Source organism: Eulemur rufifrons, chromosome 19 (genome assembly GCF_041146395.1).
Source record: "Eulemur rufifrons isolate Redbay chromosome 19, OSU_ERuf_1, whole genome shotgun sequence".
NCBI classification, from domain to species: Eukaryota; Metazoa; Chordata; class Mammalia; order Primates; family Lemuridae; genus Eulemur; species Eulemur rufifrons.
The window spans coordinates 94767818-94789131 of NC_091001.1; the positions used below are offsets into that span (position 1 = coordinate 94767818).

The 21314-nt window shown below is 36.7% G+C and overlaps 1 protein-coding gene across 1 annotated transcript in view; it reads left to right on the top strand.

Moving 5' to 3' along the window:
- RBKS (ribokinase) overlaps positions 1–21314 on the top strand; it is an 84571-nt gene that overhangs the window by 530 nt on the left and 62727 nt on the right. Inside the window, exon 2 of the mRNA XM_069494510.1 lies at positions 20392–20524. Coding sequence (XP_069350611.1) covers positions 20392–20524 — 133 coding nt within the window. The remainder of the gene's footprint in view (positions 1–20391; positions 20525–21314) is intronic.

Below are 21314 nucleotides of genomic sequence, written 5' to 3' on the forward strand. Positions count from 1 at the left end.
ACACTATCCAAATTGGATTTTATTCGTTTAAGCTTGTATAATAATGAGTAGAGGTCAAAGAGACAATTAGTCACCTTTCACCATATGCATTCCTGCAGTATTCTATATTTACAGCTTATTTTTCCGTAATAAAATACTTATGGCAACCCAAGTATGAGTCAAAATGAAAACAAACACAGTATTTACAGTCAGTAAAAAACTGTGATCAAGTAATGATAGAAAATATGCTAAATGAAAATAGCTTGAGTTAGTGAGATGGGTGGACAGATCCTTTCAATTTATTATCTTTTTTTAATGAAAATAACTTATGTGATTATAAAAGTAAGCTGGGGGCAGTGGCTCATGCCTATAGTCCCTGCTACTGGGAAGGCTGAGGTGGGATGATTGCTTGAGGCCAGGAGTTGGAGACCAGCCTGAGGGGGATATAACAAGACCTATCTCTCTATTAAAAAAAAAAAAAAAATTAGCCTGTCCAGACACAGGCCTAAAGTCCCTGCTACTCTGGAGGCTGAGGCAGGAGGATCTCTTGAGCCCAGGAGTTTAAGGCTGCAGTAAGCTATGATCATGCCATTCCAGCCTGGGCAACAGAAGGGAGACCTGTCTCTTAAGAAAAAAAAAAAAGTATGTACATTGGAAAAAAAAATAATAATAAATTCAGATATTCCAAGGAAATCCTACCACTCAGATTGCTTCAGTTTAATATTTTGGTGACTAGCTTATAATGCTATTTTTATATTATAAAAATAAAAAATGGACCAGGCACAGTGGTTTACGCCTGTAATCCCAGCACTTAGGAAGGCTGAGTCGGGAGGATCGCTTGAGGCCAGGAGTTCGACCCAGGCTGGGCAACACAGAGACCTCATCTCTACAAAAAACAACATAAATATCAGCCAGGTGCAGTGGTGCACACTTATAGTACTAGCTACTCAAGAAGCTGAGGCAGGAGGATTGCCAGGAGTTGGAGGCGGCAGTGAGCTATGATCATGCCCCTGCACTCCAGCCTGGGCAACAGAGAGACCCTAGCTCTTAAAAAAAAAAAATCAATTATATTACAGTAAGATCTCATCTTTTCTAAAACATTGCTTTTCAAAAGGATAGCAGAGAACCGGGAAATAAATAAAAAGGCCTTTGGGCCATCAAAGTAAGTCACCAAATCCCTGCACCAAACCACCTGTATTCGACTCAGAAAATAGTTCCAGGGTCTGCAGGTAAACAATTTAATCTTACCTTGCTTAAAATGTTTATAAATTGTGTTACTGAATTTCCAAACCAAGATTAGAAAGGTGGAGAGTAGAAGGGAGAAGAGACTGCTAGGGGCAGGCATAGTGATTGAAGAAAACCTGTGGGTGAGTAGGAGAGTGTGTAACAAGAATCAACAAAAAATTTTAAACACCTTTAGCCTTATTTTGCCACAAATATTTGAGCTGCTACTTTGTCAAATGCTGTGCCAAGATAGATATACTTCCTTTAGTGGCAAAGCATAAAGTTCAATCTATTGCAGGTATTTGGTGAAGAGGCCTATATATCTTTTTCTAGAACAAGAGTCAATAAACCTTTCTGTAAGGGGCTAGGTAGTAAATAGTTTAGGCTTTGCAGACCATATATGGTCTAGGTCACATTTTTTTAAACAACCTTTTAAAAATATAAAAACCATTCTTATCTCCCAAGCCTTACAAGAACAGCTGCAGGTCATAGTTTGGAGACCCCTGTCTAGAACATCACCATATTACAGCCCACAATAGTAATTGATTTTACTGGTGATGACTCTTTTCAAGAAAAGGTAATAGGGTACTTGTTAAATTTTATATAAAAGTAGAGCACGTGTTTCACTTTAGAAATAGTTTCATCAAAAATATATAAAGATTAATTACATAAAGGAATAAATCTTCAATAAACCTTCATCTAAAATAGTTCATTCCTTGGGAAATCCATCTTGCTAAATGTTTACTGTACTTTTATATGTGAAGGGGCCCAACACTAAGAAAGTTAAACAATTTTCCCACGCACCCTACCCTCAATAAAAATGTCAGGGTTAAAATTCAGAGCCACTTCCTTGTTAGCAAACTGAGAGCTTTCTGTGAAGCTTGACCATCAGATAACTAAAGATAGCTCTAGTACTTTCTAACATGATTACTTTTAAAACTGTGTGGTGGGAGAAGGTGGAGGAGTGATGTCAAAGGCCCATTTTAGCATGTCAGTATTTTAAAATCTTATTTCAGAGCTAGAGAAATTTACAGATTATTTATCCCAGCACTTCAGTTTATACATGAGTAAACTGAGACCTAGAGAAGAAACAAATTCCTACACTGTGTATAACCTTTCTAATTTCTCTTCTCTTGCCATTTTCTTTTCTTTATTAAATAAACATCCAAGTTTCCACTCTTCACATGAATCACTAGTAAAAATTTTATTCCCCTATAGACTCTCTCTACTCATTCCCACAGCTTTTTAACAAACTTTTCATGGTCTCTGATTACTTATGGCTCTGATGATCTTTACAGAACACCTGAATGTAGGATTTTTACTTAAAATCCTGCATCCGTGATAAACTTAGGTACAACTCTGCTAGTACATAGCATGACCGTATTAGTTTCCTACCGCTGCTTTAACAAATTACCACAAACTTAATGGTTAAGCAACACTTTCCAGAAGCTCTAAGAGAGAATTTGTTTTTCTTTCCAGCTTCTAGAGGCTGCCCACATTCCTTGGCTCATCATGATCCCTTCCTCCATCTTCAAAGCCAGCAATGGTTGGTCAAGTTTTTCTCGTATCACATCACTCTCTGTCTTCTTCCTGCCTCTTTTACATTCAGGCTAATCTTATTTTGTAGTAGCTTATTACCAGCCTTAATTTCCCCTTGCCATGTAACAACATATTCACAGGTTGTGGGGATTAGGATATGGACATGTTTTGGGGTATGGGGCACATTATTCTTCCTACCACAATGATTAAGCTTATAGTAAAAAAATCTTATGATATTTGAGAGGACCTTTGAAGCCTATCAGTCCATCCTCACATTTTACTGTTGAGGTAACTAAGAGAATGTAAACGACTCACCCCAAGTCACACAGCCAGTTAGTGACATAGTGAAGGCTGAACCCAGGTCTCCCAACCCTTATCTTCCCATTATATCATTCTACCTCTAACCCTGGCTGATATTTATTGCCCTTTTCATCTATAGTTCATTTGAAAGCTTGTGTAATAGTCTGTACGTTTGTTGTGTACTTTATAAGCTGATAAGGAATAGTAGCTAAGGATTTGTAATTTTTAGGTCTAAAGATAGTATCTTCATTATTGTTCCTAATTTTATTCCTATGTGCAACTGTAACCAGCCCAGACACCCATGCCTATTCTTTAGTATCACTTTAGAAATAAAACTACTTCCATAACTAAGCCCTTTTGGATGGCATCCAAGCCCAACTTTATATATTACATTACTGTATGCCAGACACTGCTAATTCAGTGAGCAACTTTTTTTTTCATTTCTAATTCAGCTATGAATAGTAAGGTCTATGTAGTAATAATTTTTAAAAATCATTAGCTCATCCATCATGGCAAACAATGGACATTACTTAACAATCACCTTTATTTTTATTATTATCCTCTTCCTTCTTGAACACTCATCTCTAAAGTTACACATTGCAAAGATATGAGAAATCAAGCCTGGTCTTGTGGGAAATAAAGTCAAAGTTCCTCCAGAGACAGATATCCATAAAAATTCAACAACACAAGAGCATCTCTAGATGTTAGGCTCACAGACATTGGTTAATTATGCTTTCATTAATAATCCTTATTTTTATGACATGTATCACTGATATTTTAATTATTCAACAAATATTTATTGAGTTTATACTATGTGCCACACACTTCCCTGGTGCAAAGAATACAGCAGTGAAAACACAGACAAAACTCACTGCCTCATGAACTTGACATCCTTGTAGGAGAGGCAGTATCAGTAGAAATAAGTGAAATACATAGTATGTTAGATAAAAAGCTAAGGAGAAAAACAAAGCATGAAAGGGGGATGGGAGTAGTAAGTTTAGATCACTGGCCACAGAAAGCTTCACTGAGAAGGTGATTTAGAGTAAAGAACTAAAGGAGGAAAGGAAACAAGTCATAACCTGGGGGAAGAGCATTCTAGGCAGAGGGAATAGCATATGCAAAGGCCCTATTCAAAGAACAACATGGAGTCCAGTATAGCTGAAGAAGAAAAAAGGGCTGCGGGAGGGCAATCAGTGATTAAAGGACATTGGGTCATACTCTGGATAAGATGAAAAGCCACTGGAGTATTTGAGCAGAGGAGTGACATAACCTGACTTAGATTGAAATAGGATCTCTCTGGGGGCTATACGAGAATAGAATGAAGGCAGGCAAGTGCAAAAGCAGGGAGACAAGTTTAGAGTTGATCACAATAATCCAGGCAAGAAATGATGGTAGCTTGAAAGCAGTGCAAGTGGGGAGAAATGAGTATCTTTTGATATATTTTGAGGGTAGAGCTGACAGGATTTGCTGAGGAGTAAGAGAGAGGTCAAAGATTACCCCAAGTTCTATGGTCTCTGCAACTGGAAGGGGAATGGACCCTTGCTGAAATGCAGAAGATTGTGAGCAGAGAAAACTGGATGGGAAAGGGCTGTATTAGGAGCTCAGGGTGGACATGTGAGGTACCTATTAAACAGCCAATTGACAAGGTCAAGAAGACAGATATGAGTTTGGAGTTCAGGGGAGAGGTCCAGCCTGAAGATATAAACTTGAGAATCATCAGTGTATATATGGTATTCGAAGCCATGAGACACCATGAGATCACTGAGGCTCTGAGCTCCTAGGGCACTCCAACATTTAGATGATGTATTTTCCACATAATTTATTCCCTGTCACCCTTCCAGTCTCTCAGCACCCCTAAAACTTGCTTTGAGACAAGCTTAATACAAACCTTTGTTTATATTTCCATGGCAATAGACTATAATGTCAACTAAAACCCTATGTTATCCTTTTACATGCTGCCAATTAAAAGTGATGGCTTGAGAGATAAGGCTCATGTTCACCCAAGCATCTAAATTTAATCCTGGCAAATGAGGAAATGATTGCTCAATTCTCAAAAGATTTTAATTGGATAGTGGAATAAGTGAATTTAGAAGCCTGTAGATCCAAAATGGATGAAGCATTGGACTTAGATTACTTTTTAAAAAAACAATTTTATACTATACCTAGAAAAAGTTACATGTGTTTGACATATTACACTACCCTCTAACCTGTGTCCCACAAGAAGCTTCTTGACTTGTCATATTTAGAATGGAAAAATCTCTAATAGTCACATTTTTAGCAAACTAAAAGCCAAACGAATGTTGATCCGAAAAGTATCATGCTTTCCCAATACTAGAGAAATACGTCATTCTTTATTACTCTTTCTGCTCCTTAAATTGGTTTTGAAAGTTGCTTATTAATTACCAATCACTTTTTAAATTAATAGTTTGTTAAACACGTTTCTCTCAACTGTATTCCCTAATATCAAAAAAAATCATTCATGGGGAATCTCCTTTGTCCCTTTAATGAAAATATATTAAAAAAGTAAATTATGTATGACAAAGAAAGAACACCTACTGTGTGCCATTACATAGCAATCCATTCCTTTGCCAGCTTTCTGTTCCCTAGGCTCTTTGTGTCTCTATTCTAAGGAAAACAAAGTAAGGTGGACTTTGTGAAAAATTTTGCACTACTATTTTTCTTTAGAGATGGAGTCTCGCTGTGTTGCCCAAGCTGGCCTCCTGGGCTCAAGCAATCCCCCTGCCTCAGCTTCCTGAGTACCTGAGACTACAGACATGAGCCACTGCACCCCGCTTTGCTCTAGTATTTTGATAACTTATATGTAATATTGGAATACTGGAAATGTGCTAAACACTAGGGATACTGCAAATCACTAGGGATATTGCAATTAGTAAAACATCATCACTGCTTGTCTTAATCCATTTTATGCTGCTATAACAGAATACCTGAAAGTGGGTAATTTATAATGAACATAAACTTTTTTGTCTTACTGTTCTGGAGGCTGGGAGCTCTAAGATCAAGGGCAATTGGTGAGGGCCTTCTTGCTGCATCATCCCATGGTGGAAAGGCTGAGAGAGAAGGGAACAAAAAAGGGGCCAAATTTATCCTTTTATTAGGAACTCACTCTAAGAATAATGAACTCACTGAAGCGATAATGCCATGACCTAAACTCCTCTTAAAAGTCCCACCTCCCAATGCTGTTACATTGGCAATTAAATTTCAACATTAGTTTGGGAAGGGACAAACATTCAAACCACCATAGTACTGCTTTGGAGGTATTTGGAGTCCACGGAAGAATGCAGACTCAAAAAGAAATCATTATAGCATGATGTAGTAAGTACCTGCAGGTTCTATGGGAGCACAGGGAAAACTTCCTGGAGGAAATGCCTCCTGAGCCAAGTCTTCAAAAATCAGCAAGTAGCCAGGTGCAGTGGCTCATGCCTGTGGTCCCAGCTACTCGAGAGGCTGAAGCGGAAGGATCGCTTGAGCCCAGGAATTCAAGGCCAGCTTGGGCAACATAGTGAGACTCTTGTCTCTAAAAAAATTTTTAAATAAAAATAAGCAGGTGCTAACCCAGCAATAAAGGGGAAGGAGGACATTCCACCAGCTGGGATAACATGAAGGAGCAAAGTCATAGATCTCAGAGGTGGTGATGGAGGTGCCCAGGATAGCAACTACTGATAGCAACCATAGCATCAGATGTAAGGTGGCAATGAAAGGCTTCATCAGCCATACCAAGGTGCTTGGGTTTTATTCTCTAGGTCCTGGGAGCTACTGAAGGGCTCAAAGTACAAGAATGACAGATTTGTATTTCACATAGCTCACTTGGTACCAAAAGTAGATATTTAAAAAACCAATATTTTGAAGGCACCAAAGGCATTCTCCTTGAAGACAGGAAGACCCATTTGAAAGATAAAGCAATAGTCCTCATAGGAGTTGATCTTAAAGAAATATTTAGGAGGTAAAATAGTTGGAAACATCTGTTTAGTAAAATGGGCATGAATCAAGCATTCACTCTCTGGTCTTTCATAAGCAAACTCTGATGTTGAACAGTTAGTGTTCCCATATTGACAAGACCTAGAGAATGGAGTCCTTAGAAAGAATCACATCTTATGAAACAAAGAAGTCTAGGCTTAATGCTTTTTAGGGGAAAAAAAGGTTATATTCCTCAGAAATAAAAACAAATAAATGGTATCAAATAATTAAGAGATATCAAACTTCTCTAAAGGGGAAAAATCCTAAATTTGGTTTTGAGATTTAAGACAAATTATTGATATGCTTTTATAATTATAATGGAGAAAGTAATGATAACTGTAGCTCAAAAAGTTAACAACTATTTATTATTTGAGAAATGAGATTACAGTAAGAAGATATAAACATAAAATAGAATGTTGAAATACAAAACAGAAGCTTCCATATACCAATACTGTACTCTTTAAAAAAAAAAAAAACCATTGTCTGATCTTATTGATTAAAAAAAGAAAAAAAACTACACAAATTTTAATCATCCATACAATAAAGATATTTATAATGCAGTAAATGTGTTGTTGGGGAACTTAAATATGTGAGACTAGAGAGTATTAGAGTAGGAAAGAATCTTGAGTTCATTTTTGTATTGTACCCTGCTCATTTTAGATATAAGAAACACAAGTCTGGGAAGAATTGATTGATTTTCTTCTCGGCCAATTCCTAGTTAAGGTTGGAGCCAGGATTAAAATTTACATACCTCTACTCTCAAATAGTAAAACATTGTGAAGTTTTGAGTAGCAATTCAGAAGTTTGGCATGTACTACTATATTTGTATGAGATAAGGTGTTCAAAAGTGCTACTAAGGACTGGTTTCCTTGAAAAACAAAAGCTAATAGTGCAATTATCTATATCAGAGAACTTCATATTGTCCTTGAGAATTTTTCAGATCTACTTTTTTTTATTGTGGTAAAATATGCATAATGTAAGTTACCACTTTTAATTTACAGTTCAGTGCCATAAGTACATTCAGATTGTTGTACAAACATCACCACCATCCATCCCCAGAACTTTTTCATCTTCCCAAACTGAAACTGGGTGCCGTTAAATAATAACTCCCTACTCCCTCCTCCCCCCAGCCCCTGGCAACCACCATTCTACTTTCTATCTCTGTGAATTTGACTACTTTAAGTATATCATATAAGTGGAATCATGCAGTATTTGTCGATTTGTGACTGACTTATTTAACTTAGCATAATGTCCTCAAGAAAGGATAAGTGAACTTAAAGACATAGTAATAGAGATTATCTAAATTGAAGCACAGAGAAAAGAATGCACAGAGCCTCTGTGACCTGTGGAACAAAGTGTCTACCATATATGTAATTGGAGTCTAAGTACTTCACATAAGTGGAATCATTGTGAGTGGCTTATTTCACTTAGCATAATGTCTTCAAGGTTTATCTATGTTGTAGCATGTGTCAGAATGACCTTTTTAAAGCTAAATAATATTCCATTATATGTATCTACCACATTTTATTTATCTACTTATCTATCAATGGACACTAGCTTGCTTCTACCTTTGGGCTGTTCTGAATAATGCTGCTGTTAATGTGAATGTGCAGACATCTGTTTGAGCCCCTGTTTTCAGTTCTTTCGGATATATACCCGGAAGTGGAATTGCTGGATCATGTGGCAATTCTGTTTAATTTTTTGAGGAATCGGCATATTGTTTTTCATAGCAGCTGCACCACTTTTCCATCATTTTCTTGTATCTTATTTTTGAAGTGTCTACTCTTCATACCCACTTAAACATTTCTCACCTACTTCAGTTTATCCTTGAGTTTTTTATTTTGTCTCTTTTTCTTAGTTCCCGTTTGTAGTCCCTCTTTTATGTCCCCTTATGCAATTGTGCATCCCCACATGCATGCATATGTGTTGTGGCTAAGTGTACGTTTTTGCGAGAGGGAGAAAGTCTATGCAGGCCAGGAACTCAATAAACCTCATACCTTGTCCACCAGCCCCAATCTCAGCAGCAGCATTGTTGTGGCTACCTAATACTCTATTACTTGGAGATACTAAAATTTATTGATTCAGTGCCCTAAATATATACCTTTAAGTTGTTTCCATTTGCCATGATGAACTTCTTAGAACACTTATCTTTTGGACTCTTGTCTGTTTCCTTAGGTAAATTCCTAGAGATGGAATTTCTAGGTGAGATGAAATAACATTTTTAACTTTTATTTGCCTTCATAAAAATTATTGAAATATGCACTCCTACGAGCAGGGTATGAGAAGGCCTATTTGATGGATTCCTAACCAACACATTGTTAGTTGAGAGGTGATGAATGTTATCTTATGTTTGATTACAAGAGATGTTGAATGTTTTTCAGATGTTTGTTAGTTGTTTGTATTTCTTTTGTGAATTGCCTATTCATGGGTCCTTTGTCCATTTTTCTGTTGGCCACCCCATAAGATTTTAAATGAGACTGTTAAGAGAAAAAACAAATTGTGAAGAGGCTGGTTTTAAAATAGAGTTCTGGCCAGCCACAGTGGCTCATGCCTATAATCCTAGCACTTTAGGAGGCTGAGGTGGGAGGATCACTTGAGGCCAGGAGTTCAAGACCAGCCTGAGCAACTTAGCAAGACTCCGTCTCTACAAAAAATAGAAAAATTAGCCAGGTGTGTTGTCATATGCCTGTAGTCCCAACCACTTGGGAGGATCACTTGAGCCTAAGAGCTTGAGGTCACAGTGAGCTATGATGACACCACTGCACTCTACCCAGAGAAACAGAGTGAGACCCTGCAGCAAAGGGACTAATACTGTAAGAGTGAGGGGAGAGTTTTAAGACTCCAACTAGCATATAATACTGTGGAAGCAAGGAAGACAGAGATTCTGAACTCCGGTTGCCATTTAGAATCAGTTAAACCAGACTCTCTGAGGATTGGGTCCAGGCATCAATTTTTGTTTTTTAAATTCTGCCATAAATTTTAATGTTCCCCAAGGGTAGAGATGTGATTTATCAGAAAAAGCAGAAACTATGAAATAGTATGAATGTGGTAAAATACCGTGGCAATTTGGAGAAATTATCATTTAAAAGTACGTGGATAGATTTTTGAGCTTTCTGTTTTTTAGATGTGAGCGTTTAATGCTATTAGTTTTCCTCTCAGGAATGCTTTTGCTGTATCCCACAGATTTTGATAACTTGTGTCCCCGTTATCATTTAGTTTGAAGAATCTTTTGATTTCCCTCTGTATTTCCTTCTTGACCCAATAGTTATTCAACAATAGATTGTTTAATTTCCATGACTTTGTGAAGTGGTAAGTATTTCTGTTGGAATTGAACTCTAATTTTATACCACTGTGAGATCTGAGAAGATACATGGTATAATTTCTGTTGTTTTTTTTTTTAATTTGTTGAGGTCTGATTTGTGGCCTAGTATGTGATCAATTTTGGAGAAAGTTCCATGAGCTGATGAGAAGAATGTATATTCAGCTTTATTTGGGTGGAATGTTCTGTAGATGTCTGGTAGACTCTTTTGTTCTAGAGCTCTGTTTAAGTCCATTATTTCTTTGCTTATTTTCTGTTTGGAAGATCTGTCCAGTTCATTCAGTGGGGTGTTGAAATCCCCGGCTACTATGGTATTATTGTTTATCATACTGTTTAAATCAGACAGGGTTTGCTTTATGTATCTGGGTGCTCCTGAGTTGGGTGAATAAATGTTATTCTTGGCCATGAGGAATCATGACTGGCAAAAAGGAACACATCACTGTATAAATGACACCATACCTGGTCATATAGTCTCTCAGCTGTGATAATACGAAGTTCCTTCTGAACTGCAGAAAAGGAGCACCATTATTTGGCCTTTCCATCCTGGCTTCTTGGTTCAGTTTGCAGAAGCATAACTACTAGAAATTATACAAGAAATCACAAAAACCTGAAATATAAATATGTACAAGGGGCTTTAGGTACATTTGTGGATAATATTTTATAATGAGTTTTGAAATCAAACCAACCTTGCTTTAAATCCTGGCTCTGGGTGAACATGGATATGTTTTTTAATCTCTCTGATTCTCACTCTCCTTATCTGTGAAATGGGATGAAAATAACTTTCTCATGGGCTTAATGTAATGATTAAGTGAATTGATGGTCATAAAATGCTTATTGCAGTATTTATCATATGATTAACACTCAAGAAATGGTTCTCTCACTAATAATGTATTAATTATTCCAATACATGTTTACTGGGTAGATGGTGTATATGGGCACAGTTTTAGGCCATAGTGATATAAAAGTGAATGTGCTACATGCTATGAGAGAAACAGTGCCAAAGAGCAGAGGCAGTGAACTTAACCTCATTGGATTTGTTACATTAGGACTCCTAGAGGAAGTGATTATCCAATTTTAAAGGATGCGAATGGATTAGCTCAGCTGAGAAGCAAGTGAAAGAACTTTCAGGCACAGAGAATAGGATATGCAAAGATATTTGAAATACAAATGAGATTTTAAGAATGAGCACTATTATGAGACTGTAGGAGAAGCCACCACTCTTTCCTCTATAATTTCACAAATTCCATAGTCAAAAGAAGTGCTGAAAAGGGATGAACTATAGGTCTTTTTTAGTATAGAATTTGTTTTTTATGCTCTTATATAAATGATTGTTAAACATTTGTCTGCTTTATCTACTTAATATCCAGTATTACAACCAAAATATTAAGAATGTTGATTGTCAAAGAAAGTAGCATAGTGTAGTTAAAAGACTATAGCAATGGAGTCAGAAGACCTGAATTAAAATTCAGTCCCAACCCCCTAACAACTATGTATTTTTGATAAGCCAATACTTTTTGGAATTTTCACTTTCTCCCTAAAACAGAGATGATGATAATGCCTCCACTAACCCATCTCAAATATCTGTTGTTATGTTCAAATATAATATAATCAGTTTTTGATTATTCATGATAGGAGTACGAAAGGAACATGATCACAAAACCCAAAAATAGTAGATAAATTAAAAGTTAATAATTGATTCTAGAATACGTAATTTTTGTTATGCTGATTTATCCTTCTAATTATATTTTGTTTAGGATAAAATTAAAATCTGTTTTTATTTCTTTAAACTATACCAGCAGATGGCAGGAAGATGTAGCCCAGATAATTATAATGTGGTGACAGAAGTCATTTGGAATTAAAAATTTACTATAATTAATTGGCAAAACAGAAAATAAAATATTGGTTTTGTTGTTATTTATCACCATTATTTTTATTGTTTTATAAATTCATACTTTTGTCTTCTTCGGTAAATTTAAAAGTTATTCATCAGGAAGTCTGACAAATGCCTTTGTCTTACCAGTTCCCTTTCTGCTCTACTTTTCTGCATCCTGATTTTCCCACTTTCCAGTTCCCTTACACATACCTTTTGCCATCCTATAGTTGTCCAATCCCCACTTCCTAAAACCCCATACATACCTTTTGCCTGCCCTCTCTTCTTGCGTCTTCTAGTTCCAAAATTAGCTCATTCCCTACCTCCCTATCCAACCTCTATTCTTTCTCCAGGACTGTTCTCAACTGGGACTAAGGGAGGTATAGATATACATTTATATATAATTTTATACATGATTTTATATATCTATAAATATCCAAAAATATTTGTTAATATTAGATGGCATTTTTATTTTGAACTATATTTTCAATATTTTGAGCTATATTCCTCTCCCAGCACCTTGTATACTCAGTCCTCCATGCCACATTGGAAGAATAGAATGTGCTCCTTTTAGTCCCCAGTATTCTAACCATATTCCTGGATTATGATTATAAGGGCTCCCATCACATAATCACTGTTCCAGTTTGGAAAGTTAACATCTAGTTTACTTTTCCCCTTGGGCTATAGTCATGCACAGCACTTTTGCCTGGCTGTCACCCATTGTGTTGTTTATTATATACCTAGGCATCTTTCGTCTCAACTTTCTATGTAAGTGTCTTTTAAGGTGTAAAATATTCATTCAAAAATATTTACTTCTGATCATGTTGTAGTAACTAGTACCAGACTTACCTTCCCATCAGAAATAACTAGAAAATGAGACAAAATATATGCAACAGCCATTTCAGATATTGGACAACAGGTAGCACAGGAGAATTATCCAGAAGAGAAAGGAAATAAAGCATATTCCTGACCCTGGCACAGAGAAGAGGAACTCACAGAAAGCATTATCAATGAGTTGAGAAAACAGAGTTTATAGCTTAGGGAGGCTAAGGAGGCTAGAATTTGTGGGAAAGTGTACTGGAGAAGAAGGAGCTAATCGGAAAGCTCCAGAAATCTGCACAGGAGTCCCCTTGAGTCTATTGCTAAGTACTAAATGGCCATACACAGAAACTCCACAAAGCAACTCCTGGAGACCTATAAGCAGAATATTTTCCAGAAATTATATAGGAACGGGAGGTGTCGAGTACCATTTAGCCAGAGACATTGTTGAACCTCTGGAGCATTCTATAGAGATCCCAGAAGGACTGCAACTTAATAGAAAGGATAAACTTGCCCTATAGTAAAGGCTACTCTATATCCACCCTAACAAATCTCAAAAAGTCCTTAAAAGGGATCAAGCTAATCCATATTAATTTTACTGCATGGGAAAACAAAGAGTAAAACCTTTTGAAAAAACACAAAATTAAGACATTCAACAATGTAACATTTGCAATGTTCAGGCTCCAATTAAAGATCACTAGACATGCAAAGAATCAAGAAAATGTGATCTATAACCAAGAAGAAAAAGAAACAGTCAAAATAGACAAAGAAAAACAGGGGTGGTGGAATTAGCATAAAGGAACTTTAAAAGAGCCATTATAAATATGCTCAGGGATTAAAAAAAAAAAAAAACACGAACATGAGAAAAATGGGAGGTATATAAAAAGAACCAAATTAGAGGTCTAAGAAATGAAAAATGCAATATCTGAATGAAAAATTCACTGGATGGACCTAACCAGCAGAGTGTACATTACAGAAGAAAGGATAAGTGAACTCAAAGTCATATTAATAGTAATAAAAGTAATCTAAATTGAAGCACAGAGAAAAAAATACACAGAGCTTCTGTGACCTGTGGAACAAATGGTCTGCTATATGTGTAACTGGAGTCTAAGAAGACAAGGAGAGAGAGGAAGAGAGAGACAAAAAATATTTGAATAAATAATGGCTGAAAATCTTTCAAATTTGATGCAAACTATAAACACATGAATCTAAGAATTTCAATGAAACTCAGGCAAGATAAACATAATGTAAACCACATCAAAGCACACTATAATCAAATTCCTGCAAATCAGTTAGAAACTCTTAAAAGAATCCAAAGGGGGAAAAACATATATTACATATAGGGGAACAAAGATTTGATTGCTTACTTCTTGTCAGAAACAATGCAAGCCAGAAGAAAATGAAATGAAATCATTAAAGTGCTTAAAAAATAAACTGTCAACATAGAGTTCTATATCCTTCAAATATAAAGAGAAATGAAGACTTTTTTAGGAAAACAAAAGTCGAGAGAATTTATTACCAGAAAACTCACACTATAATAAGTCTTGAAGGAAGTTCTTTAGGTGAAACCAAAATGATACAAGACGGAAACTCAGATCCTTCCAAAGGAACGAAGAGCTCCAGAAATGGTACATTTATGGGTAAATACAAAGACTTTTTCTTCATTTCTTTATTTCTTCAAAAGGCAATTGATAGTTTAAATTAAAAAGTAATAACACAGTATTGTAAGTTTTATATCATGTAGAAGTAGAATGTATGACAATAATAGCACAAAGGTCAGAAAGGGAGAAATGGAAGAATGTGTACTATTTTAAGTAAATTTACATTTTTATGTAAAGTGGTATAGTAATGTTTGAAAATAAACTGTGATAAAAAGACATATTTAAACCCTAGATCCATCATTTTTTTATCATGGAGGAAAAGGTAAAGTTATAACACAAAAATAGAGAAGATAAAATGGAATACAGTTAATCCCCAAAAAGGGAGGAATGAGGAAAGATATGGGTATTGTAATGTCAGGTAGTGATACTGCTATGAAGAAAATTGTTGGGCAGCAATGGTTCATGAATATTTTCATGTCTCTGCATGATCAGCACTTTCTGAGCAAAGGTTCCTGGCATCTGGATTAAAGAATGTGCAAATGGCAAACAAGCTTTGGAAGTAAAAGACCTGTGGAGAGATTTAGAGACTTCTCCCCAGGATAATTTGTTTTCCTTCCAGGGATTGTAAACCTGGAAACCGTCCTCCTTTCTCTCTTTCTCTCTGAGAGGATTTGTTTACAAAGCAAAGGTCAATAGGTCCTGAGTATGTGGCGCCCGCCTCCTCTTTCTTCCCCCTACCCCAGAAGGGATGAGGAGCAGCAGCTATGTCAGCTGTCTTATATAAGCACAAGAATTCATTACTTGGGGGTTCCTCTCATCGTGCCACCCCATGGCGGATTGGGACATGGAGAACAAAAGTGATTATAAGTGTTCAGATGCTGCCTCTGATCCAGAAACATGGTGTTTGTTGTCAGAATGAATGAGTGAATACATAACAAAAATTACCTCAGGAATGAGGTGTCTCCTGTGAGGTGGCCTGGGAAGTCCTCTGAGAAGGTAACATGATCAGAGATGTGGTTGAAGTAACAGGGGAGAAGACCATAACTTAGTCGGCTTTATTGTCTGCCCCATTGCCTAGTACACTTTTTCACACATAAGTAAATTTTAAATAAGTAGAGATCAAGGATCTGACACCTGAAAGGCTGGCCACTTCTGGCTAGAGTGTTATTTGTCTGCTCTATAAATTCAAGAGTAGCTGCATCTTCAAACAAGATGACATTTTAGCCACAGACTTTTTAGCTAGGAAAAGATATGGGTTAGAAATCAAAATCAGCTAAGAACTGTTTAAAGCATAATTTATGTTTCATTGCCTTAAATAAATCACATATATGTCTGCAAATTTAGAGTTAGGGACCATAGAATGAATTTTTAATTGGGAGGTTTTTACAAAGGTAGAAATAGATGTCACTAACTTGATTTTAAAATTACTCTCAGCCTTTTAAATGTGACATACACAAATGCTGAAAAGAACAGATATGGTTGAAGAATACAGGCAATAAGTGATAAATTAGCGTAATGAATTTTAATTGGGTAATAACTAATAGTACAATCTTCTGTTACAGAGGCTTCTGTTGTCAGAAGCTTGCAGTCAGAAGAAGAAAGGATTGATGCAAAAATCAAAAAGCAACATATTCCTTGACTTTTGGCTGAAGCCAGTACTAGTATGACCTCTTTGGTTGAAAGACTTCTCATCCCCATATCACCAGGTCATTCGTTCCTTTGGTTTGAATAATCTCTGAGAATCCATAAAAACCACATCATTGTCAAGATGTTAAAAGCAATTGATAAGTTGTTCTGGTAACACCTGTCAGTGAATTAACTCTGAGCACAAAACCCAGGCATTTAAGGAGTTGACAAGTATTATTAAACCTGTTTTGCAAGAGAAGAAGCTGGTTCAAAGAGGGGAAAGCTGTCAAAGATAATACCATCAGTAAGTGGCTGGGGCCTCCTGCCTGGCACACCCAGGCTCTAACCACGTGGCCTCTCATGGCAGGGAAGACTGGGGCCATCCATGAACATTTATCACTCTTCCCTTCTGTCCAACTTAAAAATGTTGTGACATTTTTAAAGCTATGAATTTGTTTTAACTTCAAATATACTTCTTATGCATGGATTTTTCTGTTTGGGTTTTCTCCCTCATTTAGAAATTTATGCCCTTTTAACTTTGAAATGGTAGCAACAGTGTATTTCTACTAGTACTGCCTCCTGATTTTTTTTTTTCTTTGAGCACTTTAATTGTCTGTCTTCGGCATTCTGCTAAAACTCATGTTTGAATTAGGGTGAATCATAGCATTGCTTTCATCCAGGGCATGCTGCTTTGTGCAGGTTCCTTCTTGAACCTCAATACAATGTCATGATTTAAATAAGAAAAAAAGTAGGAAAGTCTAATTCAAAGTAAATTAGGATTTACAATTCAGAAATGCTGCTGCCAACTTTCTAGTTTCTCTCTCTACTCCATTCTCCACGCTTCAGTTCATATACTTTTTTAAAAAATAAGCAATAAACTATCTCAGTCTTTTACAGAAAGCAGAGCATGAGATAAAGGCTCAATACTCTATTAAGCACTACACTCTATTCAGCACTATAACCCAGGAAGCAAGAGCAAGGGACAGGGAAGAAGGAAGAGCCTATACAAAGATACTTAATGTTTTTGTGTTGGCCACTTCTACAGGCAACTGGCTGCTCAGTCCTTCAGGACAGCCTGAGGAGCCACAGCAAAGAAACAAGGAAACCTGGAGTGGGAAGAGAGCAGCACTGGGCAAGGCTGCATTAGGTTGCCCCTATAAGAAACGCCCATGAAGAACTTGTGGCTAGAAAATGAGAGAGGGAAGCCAGATGACTCTGAAGTAGTAATAAGTGATACCCCATGATACGCTAAGATATTCTTGTTGCATATACTTATGTGCACAAGTATGTAAAGTAAAACATAAATTTTTACTCCCCACCCCTCTCTGTGGATACCTGTCATTTAACATTTCACTTTCCATGCATATACATGTCATGTGAGAACACATATCTTTTTCCTTTTAAAAAACATTAATCAAATCATACTAATCTCCTTGTCTGTGATATGTTGTTGTTGGGTTTTTGTTTTGTTTTGTTTTTTGCATCAAGGTTAGATATGCCATTGGCAGCAAGTTGATTTTGCCCTATGGGAAGTACATCAGGAACCACTGAGTTAACATTTATTGAATTAATGCGTGAATAAAGGAATGATGATCTGACTTACAGCTACAGTTCTTGCTTGTGGAAGAAGAATGTTGCTAATATTAGGAGTACAGTGGGCAAGATCTGGTAAAACATGGAGTTGTTATTGCCAGACAATTGCCCAGTCTCCCCTGCCAATCTCCTCCTCCTTCCCTAACCAGCACCTCCATATCCTCAATTCAGAAGCAAAAATGGATGCTACACAGGGGAGACATGGAAGAGAGACAAATGGAGACTCTTACAAAGATTCCTGCAGTCAGCAAATGTCTGTTAACCTCACACTAAGTGACAGGCACTTTGTATAAAATGCAGAACATGACAGACTTGGTCCCTGTCCTCATGCAGGGAAAGTCTACAATTAAGGAAAGAAAGAGACAAGAGTAAGGGAAAGATACAGAAGGAAGAGAAAACAAAAATAGTAAAATACCAAAGGAGTGAAGAATTTCAGTGATCACTGAATTAATACAGTGCTTGTGTTAATGTAAGTTGTTTAGAAATGAGTTTAAACCGCAGCCATCTGCTTCCACATCTCACACACACACTGGCCCCCCGATTTCACCCTCCCCCACATACATATACATCCCAATAACAATCTGGTGATACATTTTTTATGATTTCCCACAGTTAATAAAAAATACACTTGATTCAAGCTAGTGGATTGTGACCCAGATCTAAGTATAGATATAGTGGAAGTTATAAGTTTCTTCAGTGACAGTCTTACTAATTAAGTTATTTGGCCTGTTTTTAGCTACACTGGATATTTTTTCTTTTTAAGGTTGTTTTGAGTGTTGTTTGTAGCAGCATCAATAAGCCAAGAATTCACATAGTTACTCAATCACACAGATTACTCATCATTGCCTGTTCATAACAGAATCCTAAAATGTTTAAGATTTCTGATGCAAATCAAAATCTCATCATCACTGTCATTGCTAAATTAAATGACAGGATAATAACATTACATTAAAACCATTTTTCTCTTGATTGAGTACCTTTTTCAGAAGTGAACCTTCTACATGTATATTTTTTTCATCAGTACTATAAATGCATTTAAAATCCAAGATAAAAATAGAATTTAAAAGGGGAGGAGTGGGATGTTTTCAAATTATTGATGAGTCTCTTTTGAATCTCAACCATATTTGACAGTGCACTGCTAGGGGATGGAGTAGTTCAGCCCAATTTATTGACACTTTGAGAACTACATAAAGGAGGTTCACAGGTTAAGCTTGATCTTTATTGAAACAGTCATGTGTTCTTGGCATCAGTTATATGTCATCCCATTGCAAACAGGCTATTAGTGACCTATCAGAATTGACATCTTTCAGTCACTCTAATATAGTAAGATAATGGTTTCAGATAGATGACAGTCTATGTGAGAAATTAATATAAAACCCTAATCTACTAAAGCAGTTTAGGTTCTCAGTGGAACTTTATCTCTTGGCCTGCCTTTCCTATCTAAAGCTAATTAACCTTTCTGGTCACACCTACCCTGTCTCCATCTGCTCCCTCCGGTCCTTCCACTTCCTTGTGGCCAATCAGCCAGTGCCACTTGGGCCCATTTTCTTCACTTGCCCCTATGCCAAGAACTCCTCTTCCACTTTAAAGTCAGTCATTTGCTTCCACCCTTCAAAGATTTTGTTTCTTCATATCTTTCATTTTTAATAATATTAAATTCATATCCTAGAACAAACCTTTTATACTTTTTGCCTCATTTAATACTATCAATCATTAGGCAATAACATTACAATAAAAATCCTTAGTTCTTAGAGAAGTCAATGATGGTATAGACTGGAACAAAAGCAGTTATGAATTGATAATTATTGAATCTGGGTGATGGGTGAATGGGGGTAAGGGAAGTCAATATACTACTTTCTCTACTTTTATGTTTGATATTTTTCATAATAAAAATTACAAACTAAACTTAGCTCTTTAGGATCCATTTTTTAAAGTCAATATTCTTTTTGAGTCAGCACATGATGTAGTATGCAGGATGGACTAGGACTAAAACCTGATCCTGTCCTCTAAATACCACACCCCCACCCACACCCAGGTAAATAAATAAGATTCTTTAGTACCTGGAACTGCAACTTCCCTCTTCTCCTTAGGTCCTGTACTGGAGTATCATAATCCTAGTATACTTCCTGCTTGTCATTACAGTGACCTGAGAAACCTGTACAGAAACATACATTAACTTCATCCCATTTATTAAATCCCACTGTGAATAAAGCTCTGTGCTGGACATTGGGAAGAAGAATATGAAACACAGTTACCCATAAATAACCCTGATGAAGTACAAACACTAGGAACCCACATCTGAAGTAGAACTATAATAGTGAGCTGTAGGGGAGAGAGAAGGATTCTGTCAATAAGATGTACTCTTGATAATGATGAAAACTACTGAACATCATCTTAAAGGAAAAGGTAATCTTCCCTGCTTCTATTCATAGTTCTAATGGTTAGGACAAATTAGGCCATCATACAACCTTTTCTCTCTTCTAAAGAACTTAAATTGATTACAGTTACCAATGTGCTTTTTCTCTTCTCTTTTTAAATTATAATAGTGTTACTTCTCGTTTGCCAAAAACTGGAGAAACCATCCATGGACATAAGTTTTTTATTGGCTTTGGAGGGAAAGGTGCCAACCAGTGTGTCCAAGCTGCTAGGCTTGGAGCAAAGACATCCATGGTGTGCAAGGTAAGTGTAAAGTATACTGGAGAGGATTTGAGAGGCAAGAATCTGGTTTTGAGACTAGAATTCAGACCAGGCATCATGGCTCACATCTGTAATCCTAGCACTTTGGGAGGCCAAGGCAGGAGGATCACTTGAGGCCAGTTCAAGACCTGTTTGACCAATGTAGTGAGACCCTTTCTCTCCAAAAAAAAAAAAAACCAATTAGCCAGGTGTGGTGGTGCATGCCTGTAGTCCCAGCTACTTAGGAGGCTGAGGCAGGAGGATCACTTGAGCCCAGGACTTTGAGGCTGCAGTGAGTCATGATCACACCACTGTGCTATAGTCCACGCAACAGAGCAAGACTTGAGTTCATTGTTTTTATTTTTTTAAACCATTTTAAAATAAACAATTCAATGGCATTTCATACATTCACAGTGTTGTGAAACCATCACTTCTATCCAGTTCCAGAACCTTACCATCATTCCAATGTAAAACCCCCTACCCTTTAAGCAGTTCCTCCCCATTCCTTCCTCCACCCCAAGCCCTAACAACCACCTGTCTGTCTGGATTTATCTATTCTGGACATTTCATATAAGTGGAGCATATATTATGTGACATTGTGTGTCTGGCTTCTTTTACTTAGTATACTGTTTTAAGGTTGTTCCACCATGTAACATATATCAGTATTTCATTCCTTTTTATGGCTGAATAATATTCCATTGTATGCATATACCACAATTTGTTTATCTATTCATGAATGGACTGAGGACACTTGGGCAGTTTGCACCTTTTGGCTGTTGTGAATAGTGCTGCT